Consider the following 18,574-nt stretch of genomic DNA (forward strand, 5'->3'; position numbering starts at 1 on the left):
TAAAATTCTTAACTTAAAATAAAACATCGCTAACGAAAATGCTGAAAATATAAATTTTCAATTAAAATTGAATATGACCTTAATTGTCGCTTTTAACACCAGAGTCGAAAATCTATTAAAAGAGAGTGGCACAAACGCGGACGTATTAACAACTTTGGCTGACGTAAGTGACCGTGGACACTGAGCTAATTAATTGCATTACAAGATTCAAGATTTGACACCTTCAAAATTTATTCATTATCAAATAAGCATAGCTTGCAGAGAAAAATTCGAGCAAAATGTTGACGAATTTCATTATTTTAGGAGAATGGAAAATTTGAATAAAAACGCACTTCAAAACGCCTAATTCGGAACAAAAATAACATCAAAGACCTTGCAGGACTCATACAAAATAAAGATTTTGGTAAATTCCTGCAAGACAACAAAAATCGTACAGGACAGTTTTTGTTCAAAAAAGTTTAGCTCTTGTTGAAAAAAACTAATCTTTTCGAAACTAGTCAGAACAACAAAAAGATTACTCGTTTAAAAATTCCACGAAAAATTACCACAAAAGTTACCTCCTTTTTTCTATTGTGATAATTTTTCTTTACATACAGTACTTAAACATAACCGACTAAACGTCGGAAGAATTGCTCTTGAACGACTAGTGGGAGCTCTAATCAATTGCAGCCTGCTTCAGTCGGGGGGGGGGGGGGGTAGCCTAAATGCGACTAAGAAGTTCTATAGTGGGATTCAAATAACCACATTAGAGGATAACATATACCACTATTAAGATTTAAAGTAAAAAATGACACCAGTTTCGGCGAACTTTTCATTTGACTTTTAGTATTAAATTGCCGCCGATTGAGTTCAGCTGCTTGAAATTGTGATTCAGAGAGAATTTTAGATCACGCGAAATGCAAAAAGTCAAGGGCGTAAAAGTCACTCAAAAGTCAAAACCGTCAAGCGAAAATTTTGCATAAAAAAAGACACACACGTTTAAAATAATTGCTATGAACTGCTTTCAAGAGCAATTAAAAATTTTATTTTTCCCGATAAAATAGTTTGCTTGTCTTTGTTTTCTTTGAATAATAAAATATTTTAACTGCACAAGTTTTTTTAAGATGTTGTAATTTTGTCGCACTTGCATGAAACTACAGAACTATTTTCTGTGATTGCGTTAATTTACACACTGTTTTCAATGCTTTTCGTTAGAGGGACTTCAAATGAAAATGATTTCATTTTGCAACAAACTGTCCTGAGCGTAAAGATGCCTCTAAGCGTAAAGATGAACTTAAAGTAGTCATAAGGAATCCAGACGCACGTTTGTTACTATTGTTGGACAGCCGTTCAAGTCACAGTCACAACTATTCAACATCATTGACAGAAATTCGTGATTTATTCTTTACGATTGGAATGAGAGATTGACATTGCCTAATATTTGCAAAAAGAACAAAACATGCAAGCGCCGTTATTTTAAATAGCATTATAAGTGGCAGTATTCTATGTAGCTATTAATCATTTAATTTTTTTGTTCACTTTGAATGAGTTTGCCCGAATCGGTTTGATTTCACTAAAGTTAAATATTACAAAATTTAGTGAAATAAATGTAAGCTTCATTTTTTTTGTGTATTAGATTTTTTTTTAGTTGGATGAGTTTTTTTGTTTCTTTTCGTTCAACGGTTGAAAGGAATTTTCAAAACAGGAGACAGTGTACAAAAATGTGAATTAATTATTACGTTCCGTTGTTTCTTTTTATTGGATTGTTCCTTTGGTTGTTCACCGTTCATATCTTAGTGCCCCCTCCAACTTTTGCCTTTTAATTCTTGCTGCAAATGGTTCGCCAATTTAGTCTTAGTTACACATTAATACTTTTAAAAATTAGCTACAGCTTCTTTGTTCGCAGTCAAGATTTTTAAAAATCGTTTTCTAAATTGTCATCTCAGAGATAATATATTCCGCCAGAAACGTTCCTCAGTTTTTCATTCTAATTTTGATTTCACTTGGATTTTTGATACACTATGGTAACAATGACACTAACGCAACAAATTTCTCGACACTAACGCAACAAATTTGAGACACGCAATCTTTTTTTTTGAGTACAAACGTACTCAGATAATCACATGGTCGGAAGCTGTTAGATGTTTAAACAATCTAGTTGTTTAGTTTTTCTGGAAATATTAAAAAAAATTACGAAGAAAAGCAGAATTTTCAAGACATCATTTTTCAACAAGATCCTGTTTGTAAATCAAGGATGCTCATCATTTAAAAAAAATAATAGGAGCGAATGAATTTGATAAAATATTTGTCGCAGCAATCATAACCTAAGGCAATAAATAAAAGCAGCAAGTTTTTTAAAATCATATATGAATGTCTCTATTCTTCTTGAGCTTGCTACGTAACACTTAATAATTCTTCTGTAGGCCAGGAACGGTCTTTTTGGAAAAGTAATACCGGATGCACAGCCAGAGCAGTTTGATTGACTAGTTGTAGTGGCTTGGACCGTAGATTAAACAGCCAGGAATGAAAGTGATTGAGAGATAGAAAAGAGGAGAAATACAGGGATGGGTCTGGGAAAAGTATTGATGCGAATTGACTTGTGATAAATCCAATTATTGGATCAACATAATTGCATTTGTTTCAAAATAAAGGAAATACAGCTCCTCTTACGTCACACACACACACGACACGCACGCACTCACCTTTGGCGCCGAATTTTTCGACCAATTACCCGAATAATAAAAAAGCCTAATTTTTGAGATAAGCATATATTCCTCATTACTAGCAGCTCATTACATATACTTTTGCCACTATAAAAATTTTTGTGGACACCCAATTTTCAGCTGTTTGAGTAATTAAACTATAATTTTTTGTTCTCTGAAATCTAATAAACTTTATTATAAAAGTAAAGAAAGAGACTCGTAAATTATGGCCAACTTTTGATAATTTAAACAGAAAAGCAGATGCTGAAATGCAAAAAAAAAAACAAAAAATGAAAGTGGCTTGTACTGATATGCAAAACATTCACTAATGATTATAACCACGCAACTATATAATAGGTATTTTAATATATAAGTATTTTATAATAACTATTTTGTAAAATTTCTCAATCGTCCCAGAGAACTTGTGATCTTGTGACTTGTACTCTCAGGAGAGATTTGCGTGGTCCTTTCTGTCTCTAAAATTCCATACCTAACATCAACCCAGCCTATCTCAATACCCTTTCACTCTTCAGTTGCTATTTGTAGCTAAGCTTTTACACACTGGTATTGCACGCTTCAAATCTCTTTTTATCGTGCCGAGATCTCAATAAAGAAAGAGAGACATTGAGAAAAGAAATCAAACGGTTGTTGAAGTGAATAATTTTTCAAAGGAAATAAAACATTTTAAATCGCCGCGTCAATTTATTTTTCACTTTATGTGGTATAACTATTAAAAGGCAAAGCAGGGGTAACGGGGGGGGGGGGGGGGGGGGGGTAAAGGGGGTGGGAGCAGTAGTGGGTGGGTGGTAAGAGATTGCTTAGTTATAATTGTGTATTGAAATGGTCTTAACTAGTTTAACTAAGCTTTTCTTGATTTTCCAATGGATTTCCATGCTGGCAATTGAAGCATGAACCAATTTATATATATTAAAATGGATCTTATTTAGAACAGGAAAAAGTGTTTCCTGTTTTGAGGTATATTGAGATGTTGTAATTGAAATGGAACACACTCTAAACATATTGCCTCTCTTTACTCTACAAACATCCAAAAAGCTTCGTGTTTAAGCAACTTCATCTATAAGTTAAACTTCATCTTTCAAATTGGCCAATAATAATACTAAAAATAAAGCTTTTCAATTCTTTAAAAAAATAAGTAAATTGTACTCGCTGAACTGCTTTTAGTTTTTTTTAATCTACTACAAAAATATTTTGTTACAAACTCTAGGGCAGGCATCTGACAATTTTTTTTTCTTCAAATTTTGAAACTAACAATAACGGTAAAATTGGGTTTGTTAACAAATGAAAAAAAATCACTGATTCTAAAGTAAGTTTAAAACTGATTTTCGAATCCTTTTTGTTGATTAACATACCACACCCATCATTATTCCCATTTTAAATTTTTCAACCCGCTAAAATGTTAATGTCCAATTTCCCAAAATTTCCGCCTAAGTTTTATTTTGAAGAACAGCTTCAATTTACACGCCCAGTCCATGACTAGTTCCTTAAATCGATGAAAATCTATATTTGATTTTCATCGATTTTCATCGACTAATAATTTTAACAATTTTATAGTAGGCTAAGATCGTCTTTACAAATTCAAACCTTTTCCAGAGCCCTGCAGGAGTGCTATTTGCCTATATGGACAGCTTTTATACGTCAAATATTTATTGATTTTTGTCGATTTATCAAACCGAAATACATCAAAGAGCTTTAACAGTTCTTTTTATCCCTTGATTGCTGCTCAGATTCTTTCAGGGCTTACCTTGTCACCTTTCAACACCCCCCTCTCTTCATTGGATTTAACCCTCATCCATACGCGATTGCTGTCTCAACTAAGCTCGCTTGCAAAAATCAAACAAATTTCCACTTTCCGATCAAAATTTACACCGTTGCAAATTTACAAAGTGTTTCCTCCATTTTTAACCCAGACTTCATTATTTGCTTAATTCTTACCCCCCATTAGAATTTCCATTGATTCTTGACAAAAAGCTGTAATAATACCGCCTTTTTATTTAAAAACCCTGTTGGGATCAATTTATTTCCTCGCCGAAAATTGGGTATGCGAACAATAAAATTAACAGAGTCGACACTTAGCATTCAGCCCAGCTTTAATTTACATAACAGGGTTTAAAAAATTGCTTAATGGAATCTTTTGTCCAAAGTTTTAATATAACGGTATTGGAAAAAATTTTCAAATTACATCCTTAGTATTGTTTGCAAGCAATTGTTTCCTTTTTAAATAAAAGCTTCAGCTTTAATAGGACTCAGTGTTTGAAAAAAAATTGAGTGTTTGAACAAACTTAGGTCAGGCGAGTCGTGACACTATGATTCACGTTTGTATAGCTCAACTATAGGTATAGCAGTATCAAATTCAATTGTTTTGTTTTTGCTAGTTATAAGCATGGAAAAACGGAACCGATATTTGTTATAATTTAACCGGACAAGGAGGAAAAGAAACGATTCCAATTTTTGAAGGCTTGGTGTTAAAGCTTGCTTCCTGCAAATTGGTTAAATATTATTAATATTACTTCTGCTCTAGTTACTAGCCTCATGTTTATTTTTATATGCAGATGTTTTTGACAAGTTGTGCGAGAATGTCCTTGCTCAAAATGTCAACATATATCAACAAAATATGTGTTACGTAAATATCCGACTAGTATTCCGTTTCCGGTCATTTACCTTTTATTAGCCCCCTTTATCAACATTTTATTCAATGGTGGTTCTGAAATTGGCTTTGGAATAAAAAGTATCTGGTAAATATTTCTCGCAGACAGTTATAACTAAAATTTTGATGGCGTGTTTATAATTGCATTTATATTGTTTGGAATCTCAACCATTTCAAGAAACTATCTACAAAAAAACCTTAAAACTTGCGAAAAGATTACGCACACGCGTGGTTACAGTACAAAAAGTTGCTAAGTTTTGTTCAGAATTGAAGCTTTATACCGACTAGGATAATAGTTACAGATATTCTGGAAACATTTTGAAATATTAACTGGTTACCAAAAATGTTTTACAAAATTTACGATGACTATTGCAGCAGTTATTAAATTGGACGTTGATTGTTAGATGGCGTCCAGGTGTTGTTTCCTTGACCTTTTGTCAAATGCACACACCCTCAGAGCAGACCATCAACGAAGATTCCTGGTGAGAAATAATTCTTATTTTCCAGAAATTCTTATTAATCAAGATTATCTTTGCACTGATAGTCGATGTTAGAGTCCCGGGTCACCAATCATACAACTTTTTTTTGATTTTGTACAAGGTCATACATGATTCTTAGTAATCATACTAAGTCATATATGATTTGTATGAATTCCTGGTAGTCATACAAGGATCATATGTGATTTCCGATAAATCATACAGGGATCATACAAAAATTGCATAGCCTAAAAACTGTATAATTTTCATTTCCTATTGAATTTAAAATTTTTTGGAAATTGTACAAGGTAATAAAGGACACATAAAACACTGACTGGTGCCATAATTTCACGTATACAAACTTTAGTAGGTAATTTGTGATCATAGCTTGAAGTGATAGCGCGATGTAAGGAGCATGATACGAATCTTGTAGCGTGGACCAATTTGCTCAGTGGAGAGCACATGATCGCATTCCATTAAAAGATCGTGGGTCCGCAACCCAGAAAGGTTCCAAACTTTACTCTCGTTATAATGTTGCTGACATATATTCAATCAAATGGGCTAGTAGTTCCAATAGTAATCGACATATTTTTGTGCTTAGCCAGTGAACCGAAACCTTATTTATCTTGATGAGAAACATTGTGCAAATTTATGGATGATAAGAAATTTATGTTTTTGTTAATTTCTTGCGATAATAGTGGTCATGTGCTAATGTTCCAAATGTTTCTTTGTGTTGACCCAGTGAGGCAAACCCATTTTGTAATAAGAGACATGCTAAAACTTGAAAACTTGGCCATTTTAAATAGCAGAAACAATCAAGATATGCCTAATGAAAAGCAGTTTTTCGGATGTAAACTATTATAAAGAACACTAGACTTTAGTTTTTCATAGAATTAGAGATCACTATATGGCACGTGCGTCTTGGGAACGAGCTCCAAAAAATAGATTTTTCAGAATTTGGAGACGAACATTCAAGTGTTACTTTTTCCGTGACCTCTGATATCTAACAGTGTGGCAGTTTTCGGTTTGAGTTTGCCTTTCACTGACTGGTGAGCAGGTTCTGTTTTATGCACTATTTGATGAAAAATTTGCCGAACAAAAACAGGGTCTTTCCCATTATAGCCCCCCCCCCCCCAGAAAATTATAGCCCCCCAAAAATCAAGTTATAGCATACAATTAAATTCATCATTTATGCTTACAATTGTTGGTTACAAGTTTTTGTTTTGTTCCAGTATCGAATGCTGGAATTTTCCAATCGCCGTCATTATTTCATGGAACGGGTCCAGGTTTCTACAATTTTCATTAAGTTCATAGAGCCATTTCTTATTATCTCTGTAGCAGCTGAAATGCGGTTGTGAGAAGTCAACTAAAATCAATTATAATGGGCAAGCCCATGTCATGATCCGGCGGCTCGCCTAAAATGATTTCTGATTTTGTGTTATAGAAGGGGTTATTAATTTCAGTGGCTCGCCTACATCGATTTCCGATTTTGTGTTAAAGAGGTGGTTATGAATTTTCATCTGGGGGGGCTATAGGTTACATGCCCACTAAGCTGGGGGGGGCTATAATGGGAAAGACCCCAAAAACATTAAAAATTTTGAAAACGTATTCTGGCAAACTTGACCGAAGATAGACACTGACATAGATGTATCCCCAATTTATTTGAATAATTGTTTTTCAATTAATTGTTAATTTCAACTGATATATTTTCCCGCTTCTAGTTAATTGTTTAATTGTTTTCTAATTCCATTATTTCATTAGTTGAATTCGGTATGGGATATCATTTGGACTTTTTGAAAATAAGGGATTAGAGTTGACAAAATCATGAGAAAAATGCTAACTTGGAGCTACGTTTAAGAAATTTGCATTTCAATCTTATTTTTAAGTGAAAGTTTTAGATAATCCGAATAGGGCTTGCTTAATTTTGGTAGGGGGGGGGGGGGGGGGGTTAACGCTGAACAATGAGGTCAGTTTACATACGCTCATCGCCGCTTTTACTTCACCGCTTTTACAACTCCCTCGGGGAAAGCAATTAGAGCGCACCGCTGAGAGGTTTGCACCCGAGTCTCAATTCAAGTTTTCCTGCATTAAGTATTTGATTACGGTAGCATCTTCAATCATTTTGGCGCTATAACACGAAAAAAACAAACTCTGAATAAAATATCCATAGCTGGAATTACCCACAGTTTTATAGTCGCATCAGTTCTTCAGGTAAAATCACCAATCGTGAATTGATTTTCAAATCATATTTCCAAGAAGCTTGCCTACAGTCGTCTAATGATTTTTCCAAGAAATTTGCTTAGTAATCTGCTAAATTTATACAACGTTGTAGCTTACAGTTTGTAAGAAACTCTGCTTAAGTATGAAAGCAGGTGTGAAAATACAAACGAAACAAGCAGAATGAGTTCTTGCAAGAGAAATCCTTCAACGTAGACACGAAGGTCAGTTCTAACAGTGCTTTTAGCAACAAAATTGAGGTCTAAAAATCATTTCATATACCGCCATTTGTATAGATTTATGAGTTGCATACCGATCAAAGCCTTAACTGGGCTTTGTTTTTGGATTTTTGGGCATTGGATAAATTGCCTTGAAACATGTAATCGAAATGATGGAAAAGTAAAAGTTGATAGAGACATACCTAGCGCAGATCCGTCGTGGTTCCACCTGCCTGTCAGAATAGCCCCTCTGTGTGCTTCTACTGTCTTCTCAACTGTCCCGTTCTGAAATTGAACCCCACGTGTACCTCAGTTCCAAAACTAACAATTCCGATGATATTAGAAGGTTATTGTGTTTTCATTTTGATTTTTTTTTAATTCCCTTTCATTAATTTGCTAATGTTTATCGTAGTTACATCAAAAATGCTACCCAGTTTAATACAGCATGCACATTCGTGTTCCAGAATGCGTAAAATAATTTATGAAAATATGGTTAAGTAATCCCAAGTTTGATTTTTTTGGGTTTTCAACATAATAAAGTTGACCTGCCAACTAGGGTTCACGGAAATTTTCTGCAAATACCGTTGATAAGTTGTTTTATTCAAACCCGGGTCGAGGTTTGGTGGTGAATTTTCGTAAGAAATGCGGTGAAATGCGGTGAAAAAAAGTTATTTCCACCGCGTATTTCTTTAATCTTTTTGCGGTGAATGCGGTGAATCGCGGTGAATTATTTTTTTCAACGCGTTCTCGGTGGCGGTGAATTATTCTTTTTCACAGCTTGATGCGATTAATTAGTTTTTTTCACCGCATATAGCGGTGAAAAAAATAATTCACCGCTTGAGAGAAAGCGGTGAAAAAAATAATCCATCATATCAAGCGGTGAGAAAAAATAATTAACCGCCATCGAGAACGCGGTGGAAAAAAATAATTCACCGAGATTCACCGCATTCACCGAAAAAGAAGTAAGAAATACGCGGTGAAAATTTGAAAGTAGGTTAAAGCAAGGGTTCAAAAACGTAGGTTGGGGGGTCGATTTTTTTGCTCCATCATATCGAAAAAAGGTTTAAAAATAAATTTTTTTGTTATTTTCACTTTTGTTTGCTTTCAACACTTTCCAGTTTCATTTGCATCCAACTGATTTTTTTGAAAAATTGCAAAAATAATTTGAAAGTAGATTGCAGCAAGAGTTCAAAAACTGAGGTTGGGGGGTCGATAATTTGCTCCATCATATAGAAAAAATGGTTTAAAAATAAAATTTTTTGATATTCTCACTACTTTTGTCTGCTTTCAACACTTTCCAGTTTCATTTGCATCCAACTGATTTTTTTTTAAAAATTGCAAGTATAATTTAAAAGTAGGTTACAGCAAGAGTTCAGAAACCTAGGTTGGGGGGTCGATTTTTTGTTCCATCATATCGAAAAAAGGTTTAAAAATAAATTTTTTTTGTTATTTTCACTTTTGTTTGCTTTCAACACTTTCCAGTTTCATTTGCATCCAACTGATTTTTTTGAAAAATTGCAAAAATAATTTGAAAGTAGATTGCAGCAAGACTTCAAAAACTTAGGTTGGGGGGGTCGATAATTTGCTCCATCATATAGAAAAAATGGTTTAAAAATAAAATTTTTTGACATTCTCACTACTTTTGTCTGCTTTCAACACTTTCCAGTTTCACCTGCATCCAACTGATTTTTTTGAAAACAAGATGGATACTTCAGCCCACAACAAAATCTCACATAATTTAACGTTTTTTAGCGTTGACACCTAGGCCTGGGGTCGAATAGAGGTGAATTATTTTTTTTCACCGCATTCATCGCATTCACCGCATTTCTCACATTAATTTGCCATAATAGTCTATGCGGCGAATTTTTGTAAGAAATGTGGTGAATTTGGTGGTGAATTTTTGTAAGAAATGCGGTGAAGAGCTGTGAATTATTTTTTTTCACCGCATTCACCGCAATCACCGCATTTCTTACGAAAATTCACCGCATTCAACGCATTTCTTACAAAAATTCACCAAAAAACCTCGACCCGGGAAGTGCATTCAAAGCATTAATATGAAATTTTTGCATTTTCTTGTGAGGCAGGGACTCGGCACCCTAATTTTTCACCCTATCAGTCAACATTGCATAACGTCCATTTAAACAAATTAGGGAGAATTAGAAATAAGAGTGAGACCTTGGCACATAGCATGAATGATCCGTTAGTAGCAGTGAGGACAAACTCCACTTTGGACGCCTTCGCGCTCGCACCCCCCACCACTCCTGATGTCTTGGGAATGAAGTGGATGTCAGTCGGGAAGATCTCCTCACTCAGATTGGTCAGAGAAGCTGAAGAACGAACTTTGGATCTATTCTGTTTTGCCCCCCCCCCCCCAGCTTAGTGGGCTGATATTTTTTACACCCTCCAGGCGCACGAGCTATTTTTTTACATAGTAACGTGCTATATAACATCACATAATTTGTAACTGGGGGGCGTAAAAAACACTAGGGGGGGTGCCAAAACAGAATAGATCCGGAACTTTTTTCAGCAGAAGATTTAGAAACATTGGAATCATTTTAAACCAGGACTGAACTCAACGAATCTGTGTACGGAGTGAGTATGTAGAATATGAACCATGTAGGCTACCAAAAATTTACCATGATCATAAGACAAAAAAGGCTATTACGCAAAGTTGTAGGCAATTGTGCGAAAAAGTGCTTATAACAATATACTTCGAAAGTGTGAATATATTCGACAAGCCAGACAGTGTCAAATGGCGCGACTATGATCTGAAAAAAAAACAGTAGAAGTGGTTGCATGATGAACCCAATGACAAATAATGGCAAGAGTCATTAGAAACTGCGACTATGATTCGACAAGAAATGCTTAGACAAGAAGTTGACAGGATTCAAAATTGCGCATATCTATGCGAAATGGAGCAAAACTGTGCAAAACTGCGGGATTTAAAACTATGATTTTAACGGATCAGACATTCAAAAAACGCGCAACCAAGATTCAGCGTTCAGCATTTCAGACAATGTGAATCACACAAAAAATTGTGTATCACCGCACAATTTTTTAGGGAAAAAAGTGACACGCGAAAAACGCCAAGTTACATAATATTTGCCAAGTGTATTTTGAATCAATTTTCTCGGATTTAACCTCAGAGAATTTATCACAGCACGTATTCATGTAATAAAGCAAAATTTTCGCTTAAAAAGCACTCAATATTATCATGTGGAAACCACCAAAAACTCCGTTAAAATTCACATATTTGTTTTTACAGTATTTCTGTGTAAGTTTTGTGATCGTTCTGCTATTTTTTTAGCCTAATCCAATCTAGTAATCCAAGTTTTGGGAGGCTTTACCTTCAATACGTCATAAACTATAGACAAAACCGCATAAACCTAATCTCGATGATGTAACTTTGGTTTTCACAGTTAAATCAGACTAAGCGTTCATAAAAGTTATCACTTTCGTTTTGATTTTATGACTTTTCAAGAAAACGCTAAACGACATCTTGCGGAAAAATATTCCTATAACAATCGGTAATTTCCTCATACGCTCATCCACGAGAAAAATCGTGCAGTCATTCACCACAAGAAGCAAAAATATCTCGTGTGAAATCACAAGAGACGCAATTTTCACACAAAAGTTTGTTTGATTATTCATCACACGAAAAAAAATTCGACAACTCCTCACGAGAGAGTTTTAGGATGGAATGAAAGTGTTATATGGGGGACTTAGAATTCAATGAAGTGGGTTTACGTCTAGAAAAGTACAAGGTGTATCTAATTTCTGTGACGGTTCCCTCAAACAAAAAAGTTGGGTAAAATTTTTTTGACTTCAACCTGTGGCTTTTGTTGCTGTAGAAAATGCAATTGGATGAACTTTAGAAGTATATATGTCTCTCTATTTGTAATACGAAGTGTACGATTTGACCAACTTTATGGTATAAAGTTTGTTTAAAAAAATCGGATCCATTCTGTTTCGGCCCCCAGTGTTTTTTATGACCCCCAGTTACAAGTTATATGTTGTTATATAGCACGTTGCTATGTAAGAAAATATGACGCGCGCCTGGGGTCATGAAAAATTTGTGCTCACTAAGCTGGCGGGGGGGGGGGGGCAAACAGAAAAGATCCAAAAACCAATAAAAATCGTTTTTATAAAAATTGTTTGCAATAATTTTCGGAGAAACAAATTTATTATTTCATTTTTTGGAGTTTTCTGCATCTATGCATTGAAACCTTTTAACATTTTTGTCTTTACCTACTTTAGTAACGTTGTAGGAACATTTCACAACGTCTATGTTATGACAATGAGACAAAAGAGTTAAATTTTTCGCAAAAAAATTGAATTAATTTGTTTTTAAAAAACTCAAGTATTTAATTAGAAAATTAAGGATCTATTCTGTTTTGGCCCCCAGTGTTTTTTACGCCCCAAATTACAAATTACATGTTGTTATATAGTACGTTCCTATTTAAAAATTTAGCACGTGCGGGGCGTAAAAAATATAAGCTCACTAAGTGGGGGCCTAAAACAGGGGTCTTTCCCATTATAGCCCCCCATGAAAACATAGCCCCCCATTATGATATATTTACCATGACTGTGGGAGGGGGGCTACAGGTTATAAGACCACAAAACTTGGGGGGGGGGCTATAATAGGAAAGACCCGAACATTTATGTTTGGAATAATTTTGGAAGACCGATATTTTTTACCGGTAATGATGGAGACAGAAGATAAGTTACCTGGATCGTGAATGAGATTTTCCTCGGCTTTGAAGAGAAAAACTTTGTGATCATCCCCACAAGAAATTAGTTCATTATTTGAATTCCAGGCCACGCAACCCACAAAGCCCTTGTGTTTGGGCTGAGATGGAAACTCGAATACTTTCAACTTCATTTCCCTTTAAATTTCTTCAGTTAAAAATCTTCAGTTATCTGAAACTGTTTTCAAAGCAGTAAGTTTGTAATGTCAACCGTTGTAGAATAAAAGTTACGTAAGAATGAGTTTTTAATGCTTAAAATTACGTAATGTTTGAAGGTAACAAAGGTTTTTCTTTATTTTTTAAATTTTCAATTCAGATGCAAATAAAAGCTGAATAGATATAAAGCGTACAAGAATACGTTTCAACTTATAATACATGCCATACTGAAAGAAAACTGATGAATATGCATGATGAAACGTGATTCGTATTTTGTTTATTGCATCAGTTTAAATTGAAGCGTACGCACCAAAAGCTCTCCAAAAACGCACGTGCTATTTTGCTAGAGATCCCAATTTTTTTTCAGCTAATGTTTATCCCGTGTCTTCCAATAACAACTCTTAAGCCCCCCTTTTAAACAGTTCACGTACTAGCTGACAACAATCAATTGCAAAAATTCTAGACTTATTCTGTTTTGCCGCAATTTAACAATTAGCTGTTTTGTATTTTTAGGATATTTGGCCTCTATTTTTCAATAAATTACGACTTGCCTGGCTAACTCTGCACTTGAAAACTAGTGAGACGCACAGCAAAATGTAATTACAAAGAAATTGGTTAAGAAAACATTTGGCAACCTATTTTCTTAAATAATGTTATTAACTTCATTGTTACAGCAGCAATCAATTGAGGAAAGAAAAAAGGGCAGATAAAGATTATTTTAATATTCAAAATTGATTTGGGGTTCAAGGAGTGAAAAAATTCAGCAACTAAAAACTAAGGAATAAGGGAGGAAATTAAGGGAACTAGGCACAAATTTCTACACTTTCAAAATTTTCAAGCTCTATATCGAATTAGAAAAACAAACTTTGGATGAGAACTTGGTATCTCAATGTTCCGACCCGCTTCAGTGGGGGAGGAACTACATAGTCAAATGTGTTCTTTTCAGTCAATTTTGGCCGATCGATCTTTTCAATGTAGAGGGTTGTGAGTGGTATCATTAGAAAAACCGTCCAGCATGAAATATATAACTAAGTAGGAATTTCATTTTTCCATGCTTTCTTTGCCCATTTTGTTTTTAGCAATGTTACAAATGGAACTGATGGTGTGGTTGGTTTTATCTCTAAAAATAGAAGAGTAGAAGAGTGTGAAATGTTTGATCTAACTTTTAGCAAAGTTTTTTTGCAAAGTTTACAAGTTTCAGCCTTGTTTTCATCAAAAAAATCATCAAATAATTTTTCTTAGTCCACTATGATTAAATTTTTCGAATTAAGCATCCTATAAGCTGCTGGCACAATTTTCTTTAATTCCGGAGAACGCCAGTTCTACTTGTGCATTGTTTGAGAGTGTTTCGATTAAAATTTATGTCTTTCTTTGCAAATTTAACTTGCCAGTTATGCAAAACAACAATTTTTTGATATATTTACATTTCTGTCAAATTGTACAAATCCATTTATTGTTCCGACCCCACTTTAGTGTGGAGGAGGAACTATATACTCAACTGGTTTTTCTTGTTCAGTCAATTTTGGCCGATCGATATTTTCATTGTAGAGAATTGTGAGTGGTATCATTGAAAAGCCCGTCCAGCTTAGAATACGGAATTAAAAAGATTTTTTCGATTTTCGTTTTTTATAGGGATTTATCGAGGTTTAAAGTTTTGTGAACATTCGACTGTTTTTGTTCACATTTTCAGTAATTTTTGCTAAAATTTGGCACAATTTCGCTAATATAGTTCAAAATTAAATAAAATTTTTAACGGCAGAGTGTTGTTGTTACCGTTAGAGATAGAAGAACCTTGGTGAATTGCTTGATTGAAGTTTTTTTTTCAAAACTCAAAGTTTTTCATCAAAAATGGCACAAAATAGGCTTTTTTGGTCCAATTTGTTAAAATTTGCCAGACTTAGTGACCTAGAAACCTTAAATCAGACTCCCTAATCTCAAAAAGCGCTAGTTGCAATTAGGCGTTGTATAAAAGTCTTCTGGAATTAAAACTTGCCGTTTTTTTGCAGAATAATTTTGAGAAGTATAAAAAATGCATCGTTCTTTTTTTAAATTTTTGAAGAATTCCACGCAACAATTGGCCTGATTTGCAATCACTAAAAATTTTAGTCGGTTTGCTGGGCGCGCGACAAAAATCAGAGATGGCTTCGAGAATATCGTGGTTTCTTAGAATCAGAGACTTTTTGGTTTTTTTCGATGCTGCCTTTTTTTCTAAATTTTTTGCTTTTGTTTTTTAATGTTAATTACTGACAAATTTTTTATTCACGGCTCCGTTAATGACAGTTCCAATTTACCTAAACTTGAGGCCAAAGGTAGATAGAGTTTGTTTTCAGAGAAACAAAGGGTTTTTGTGGCTTTGACGAAGAATTTTAGTAAAATTTAACTGAATTCTTGTCTTTTGCCTTTAATTGTTATTTTTTAGCAGTCTGATTTTTAAGTTTGACCACTCAAAGTTCTAATCGTCTTCCTCAAGAGGTGCAAATGAACTTCTTCTATTCATTCGGTTGTTACCTAATGTCTCCTATTTTATTTAAAGTATTTGTTTTAAGGAATTTTCTGTAATTTTTCGAAGTTGTCAATTTTTTATTTTATTTTAGTCAACATTTTGTTTATTCTCCGTAAGTAAAGGACAATCTTTCCTCCGTATAGAAAACATACTAATTTTTTGGCCGATTGTTTTGACTGAAGGTTTTCTTGCTTTTGGTACTACAAGTTTTCGTACAAAAACTTTCTGATTTTTGTGCATATTTTCCCATTTTTTCTGTTGTTTCTTTTGTAAATTGTAACATTAATTAACAATCTAACTGAAAAAAAGCGTCACAACATTCGAAATCGAAAATATTGTTTGTATTCATAACATTTGGTTTGAAGGGCTGCGACACCGTTCTCCTGCTTAAATTAGTAGAGTTTTATTTTTTTGCCCTTTGTTAATTGTTAATTTTTGTTGTCATATGCCAAATATTGTATAATTAAAGGTCTCAGTGGCCAAATAAAGACAAACAAATGAATTTAATATTTGATATCGGCAAGTAGCTAAGTTTTGTTTTGACTTTCGAATTGAATTTCTCAAAAAAGAGTGATAGTATTCTTCAACCTATCCCTTTTTGTTCTGCTTTGCGTTTTTTTTCGTATCATACAATGTTGTATCATTTTCGTAATTTAGCCTCATTAACTAAAGCGTTTTCAATGTTTTGTTGAATCAAACAATATTTTTCTGTTGTTTACCGTTTTAAATGATATCCTTAGGGCTTAGACAATTTGTTTCCGAAGAACTTTGTGAGGTTCAGATAATTTTCCGTTTTTTTGCGGTTCTTTTTGTTGTTATTTTAGGATAGTTCTTTTTACAAAAAGACAAAAGACGACATGATGGTCAAAAGATACGCAAATGAAGATTTTATATTGTCGCGGAATATCTTATAAATTTAAAGGCTTCAAAATTGTGGTTTTGTAATGTTGTTTGTGAAGCTTATTAGATCAGCTTGTATTTAATGGTATTTTATAATTTTATGATTTAGTCTCATTAATAACAGTCGCAATTAGTTTTCCGTGTAATTGCAAAACAAACAGTTTACTCTTTTCGTCGAAGCTTAATGTTTAATAGATTGGGGGACATCATTTTCGTGCATAATTTTTCCTGCAATTTTTTCGTTATTGCCTGTATTTGTCATTCTTTTTGTAGTCGTATGACCTATCCTGGATAATGAAAGGCCTCAGTCGCTCTCTTTTGACGTATAAAAGACTCTCTCAATGATTTTATTTGATGCGCAATGTTTCTAATCAGTTCGAAGTTAATTCTATTTTTTTTAAAAAAGCAAATTTTTAATAAACTTTTGCCGCTTTTGCTCTTTTCTAGCCGACTTGTTGCCAAGTCGCATTAAGGAAAATCCAAGATTTTGTTCCAAAAGGTACCGGTTAGTCTTCTTGGTATAATTTTGATCTGATGCCATTTTTATTTGGTTATTAGTGGTTTTCAAAAAATGGACAAGGAAATTTCGTCGTAATTAATTTTTGTAACTATTTGATTTTTTTGCCATCTTTTCTGGTAGTCATATTATGGTAACCACAGGTCTCATAGGCCCTCTAAAGTAGATTGTTATATTCTTTTAGTAATTTGTTGTACGATATGTTGATATGTTAATTTTGTTATCTCTTCCTCATTTGGTAGACAATTCAGTGAAAAACATATATGAGTTGGGTCGGAACTTAATGTGCGAACGCACATTACCCAGCCTCCCTGTTCTGAAACAAGCACTTTTTCTTAACGGACAAACGGCAATAGCAAGACTAGATTGTTCTAATCAATGTTTTTTAAAGTAGATTAAAGTCGAATTTGGATCAGTCGATGTTTTTTTCTTAATTTTTTTTTGAAATTGTTGCTATTGTTTCTTTTTTACGTGAAATACGTAAAAGAGCGATTCAAATAAAGGTTTACTATTGAAAAACCCACTAACTGGTTTTTTCAGGAGATTCAAAAGTTCTATCAAGTTTTTTAGTTGAAGGCTTATGGTCCTTTTGACTTTTAAAACGAAGTATTTTCAAATTAAACAATTGATTAATCAAATTTACGACATTGCTCTTGTTCTTGGTCAACTTGCAGCTTAAAATTAGCAATGATAGGTCACAGCGTTTTTCTATTGGAATAAAAATTAAGTTTTTTGCGAGTTTACTTTTAAGTAATTGTTGCTCAGCACAAAAAAGACGTTTTGAACATTCTCCCATCTCAAATATTGAAGATTTTTTAAAAAAAATTGTCAGCTGTCAACAGAATTATAAAAATCTATTTCATCCAAGGGAAGCCACTAAGACCTATAACTATCCAGAGTATAACATAGAACATTATGATAAATTCTGAAATTATCCAGAATTTATCATAAGGTGAAAAGACAAGAAAAAGCCCAAAGTTTTTCTCGTATTTTTTCACATTATTGACCAGCCTTGTCAAGCACTATTAAAGCTTTTAAAATTGCACAATTGAGTTTTGCAGCTTTTCCGTCGATGGATTATGTTTTTACCTGCTTCGCGTCATCCAGCGGAGTTTAAGGGAATTTTTTTACATTTGTCTTTATAGCGTTTTCGTAGTCTTGCGAAAGAGATTTCTGTCTATTTGCAGATCTTAGAGGCTTGCTAAGAAACAAGAAGCTGTTTTCTAAATTTAATAGAGTGCTTAAATTTTTTAAGACTTTGAAATCAAATGTTCTAAAACACATTTAGTCGCGTTTTTTGTTTCGACTCTTTGCGGTTCTTTTTTGCCTACTTTTTACATAGTCTTGTTAATTAGAGATTCGATGTCACGTTTTTGGTGTTAAAAGACAAATTTGAACATGTCTACGGTTTTTAGTCCCTTGATTTTTTATTTTAACGTCTTTGATTCAATTTTTTTTTCAAATTGTTAAATTGATATTTGGCTTTTTATCGT

The 18,574-nt window shown here is 33.7% G+C and overlaps 2 protein-coding genes across 2 annotated transcripts in view; one reads left to right on the top strand and one right to left on the bottom strand.

Annotated features, from left to right (window-relative positions):
* LOC142337569 (intraflagellar transport protein 80 homolog) overlaps nucleotides 1-13,609 on the bottom strand; it is a 55,586-nt gene extending 41,977 nt beyond the window's left edge. The window contains exons 1-3 of the mRNA XM_075386897.1: nucleotides 12,986-13,609; nucleotides 10,433-10,584; nucleotides 8,461-8,542 (exon numbers count right to left, since the gene is read on the bottom strand). Of these exons, the coding sequence (XP_075243012.1) occupies nucleotides 8,461-8,542; nucleotides 10,433-10,584; nucleotides 12,986-13,139 (388 nt within the window). The 5' untranslated portion in view covers nucleotides 13,140-13,609. The remainder of the gene's footprint in view (nucleotides 1-8,460; nucleotides 8,543-10,432; nucleotides 10,585-12,985) is intronic.
* Nucleotides 3,999-18,574, top strand: part of LOC142337568 (uncharacterized) — a 128,881-nt gene continuing 114,305 nt past the window's right edge. Inside the window, exon 1 of the mRNA XM_075386896.1 lies at nucleotides 3,999-5,828. Coding sequence (XP_075243011.1) covers nucleotides 5,751-5,828 — 78 coding nt within the window. The 5' untranslated portion in view covers nucleotides 3,999-5,750. The remainder of the gene's footprint in view (nucleotides 5,829-18,574) is intronic.

This window comes from Convolutriloba macropyga, chromosome 4 (assembly GCF_964194025.1).
Source record: "Convolutriloba macropyga chromosome 4, txConMacr16.3, whole genome shotgun sequence".
Taxonomy (NCBI): Eukaryota; Metazoa; Xenacoelomorpha; order Acoela; family Convolutidae; genus Convolutriloba; species Convolutriloba macropyga.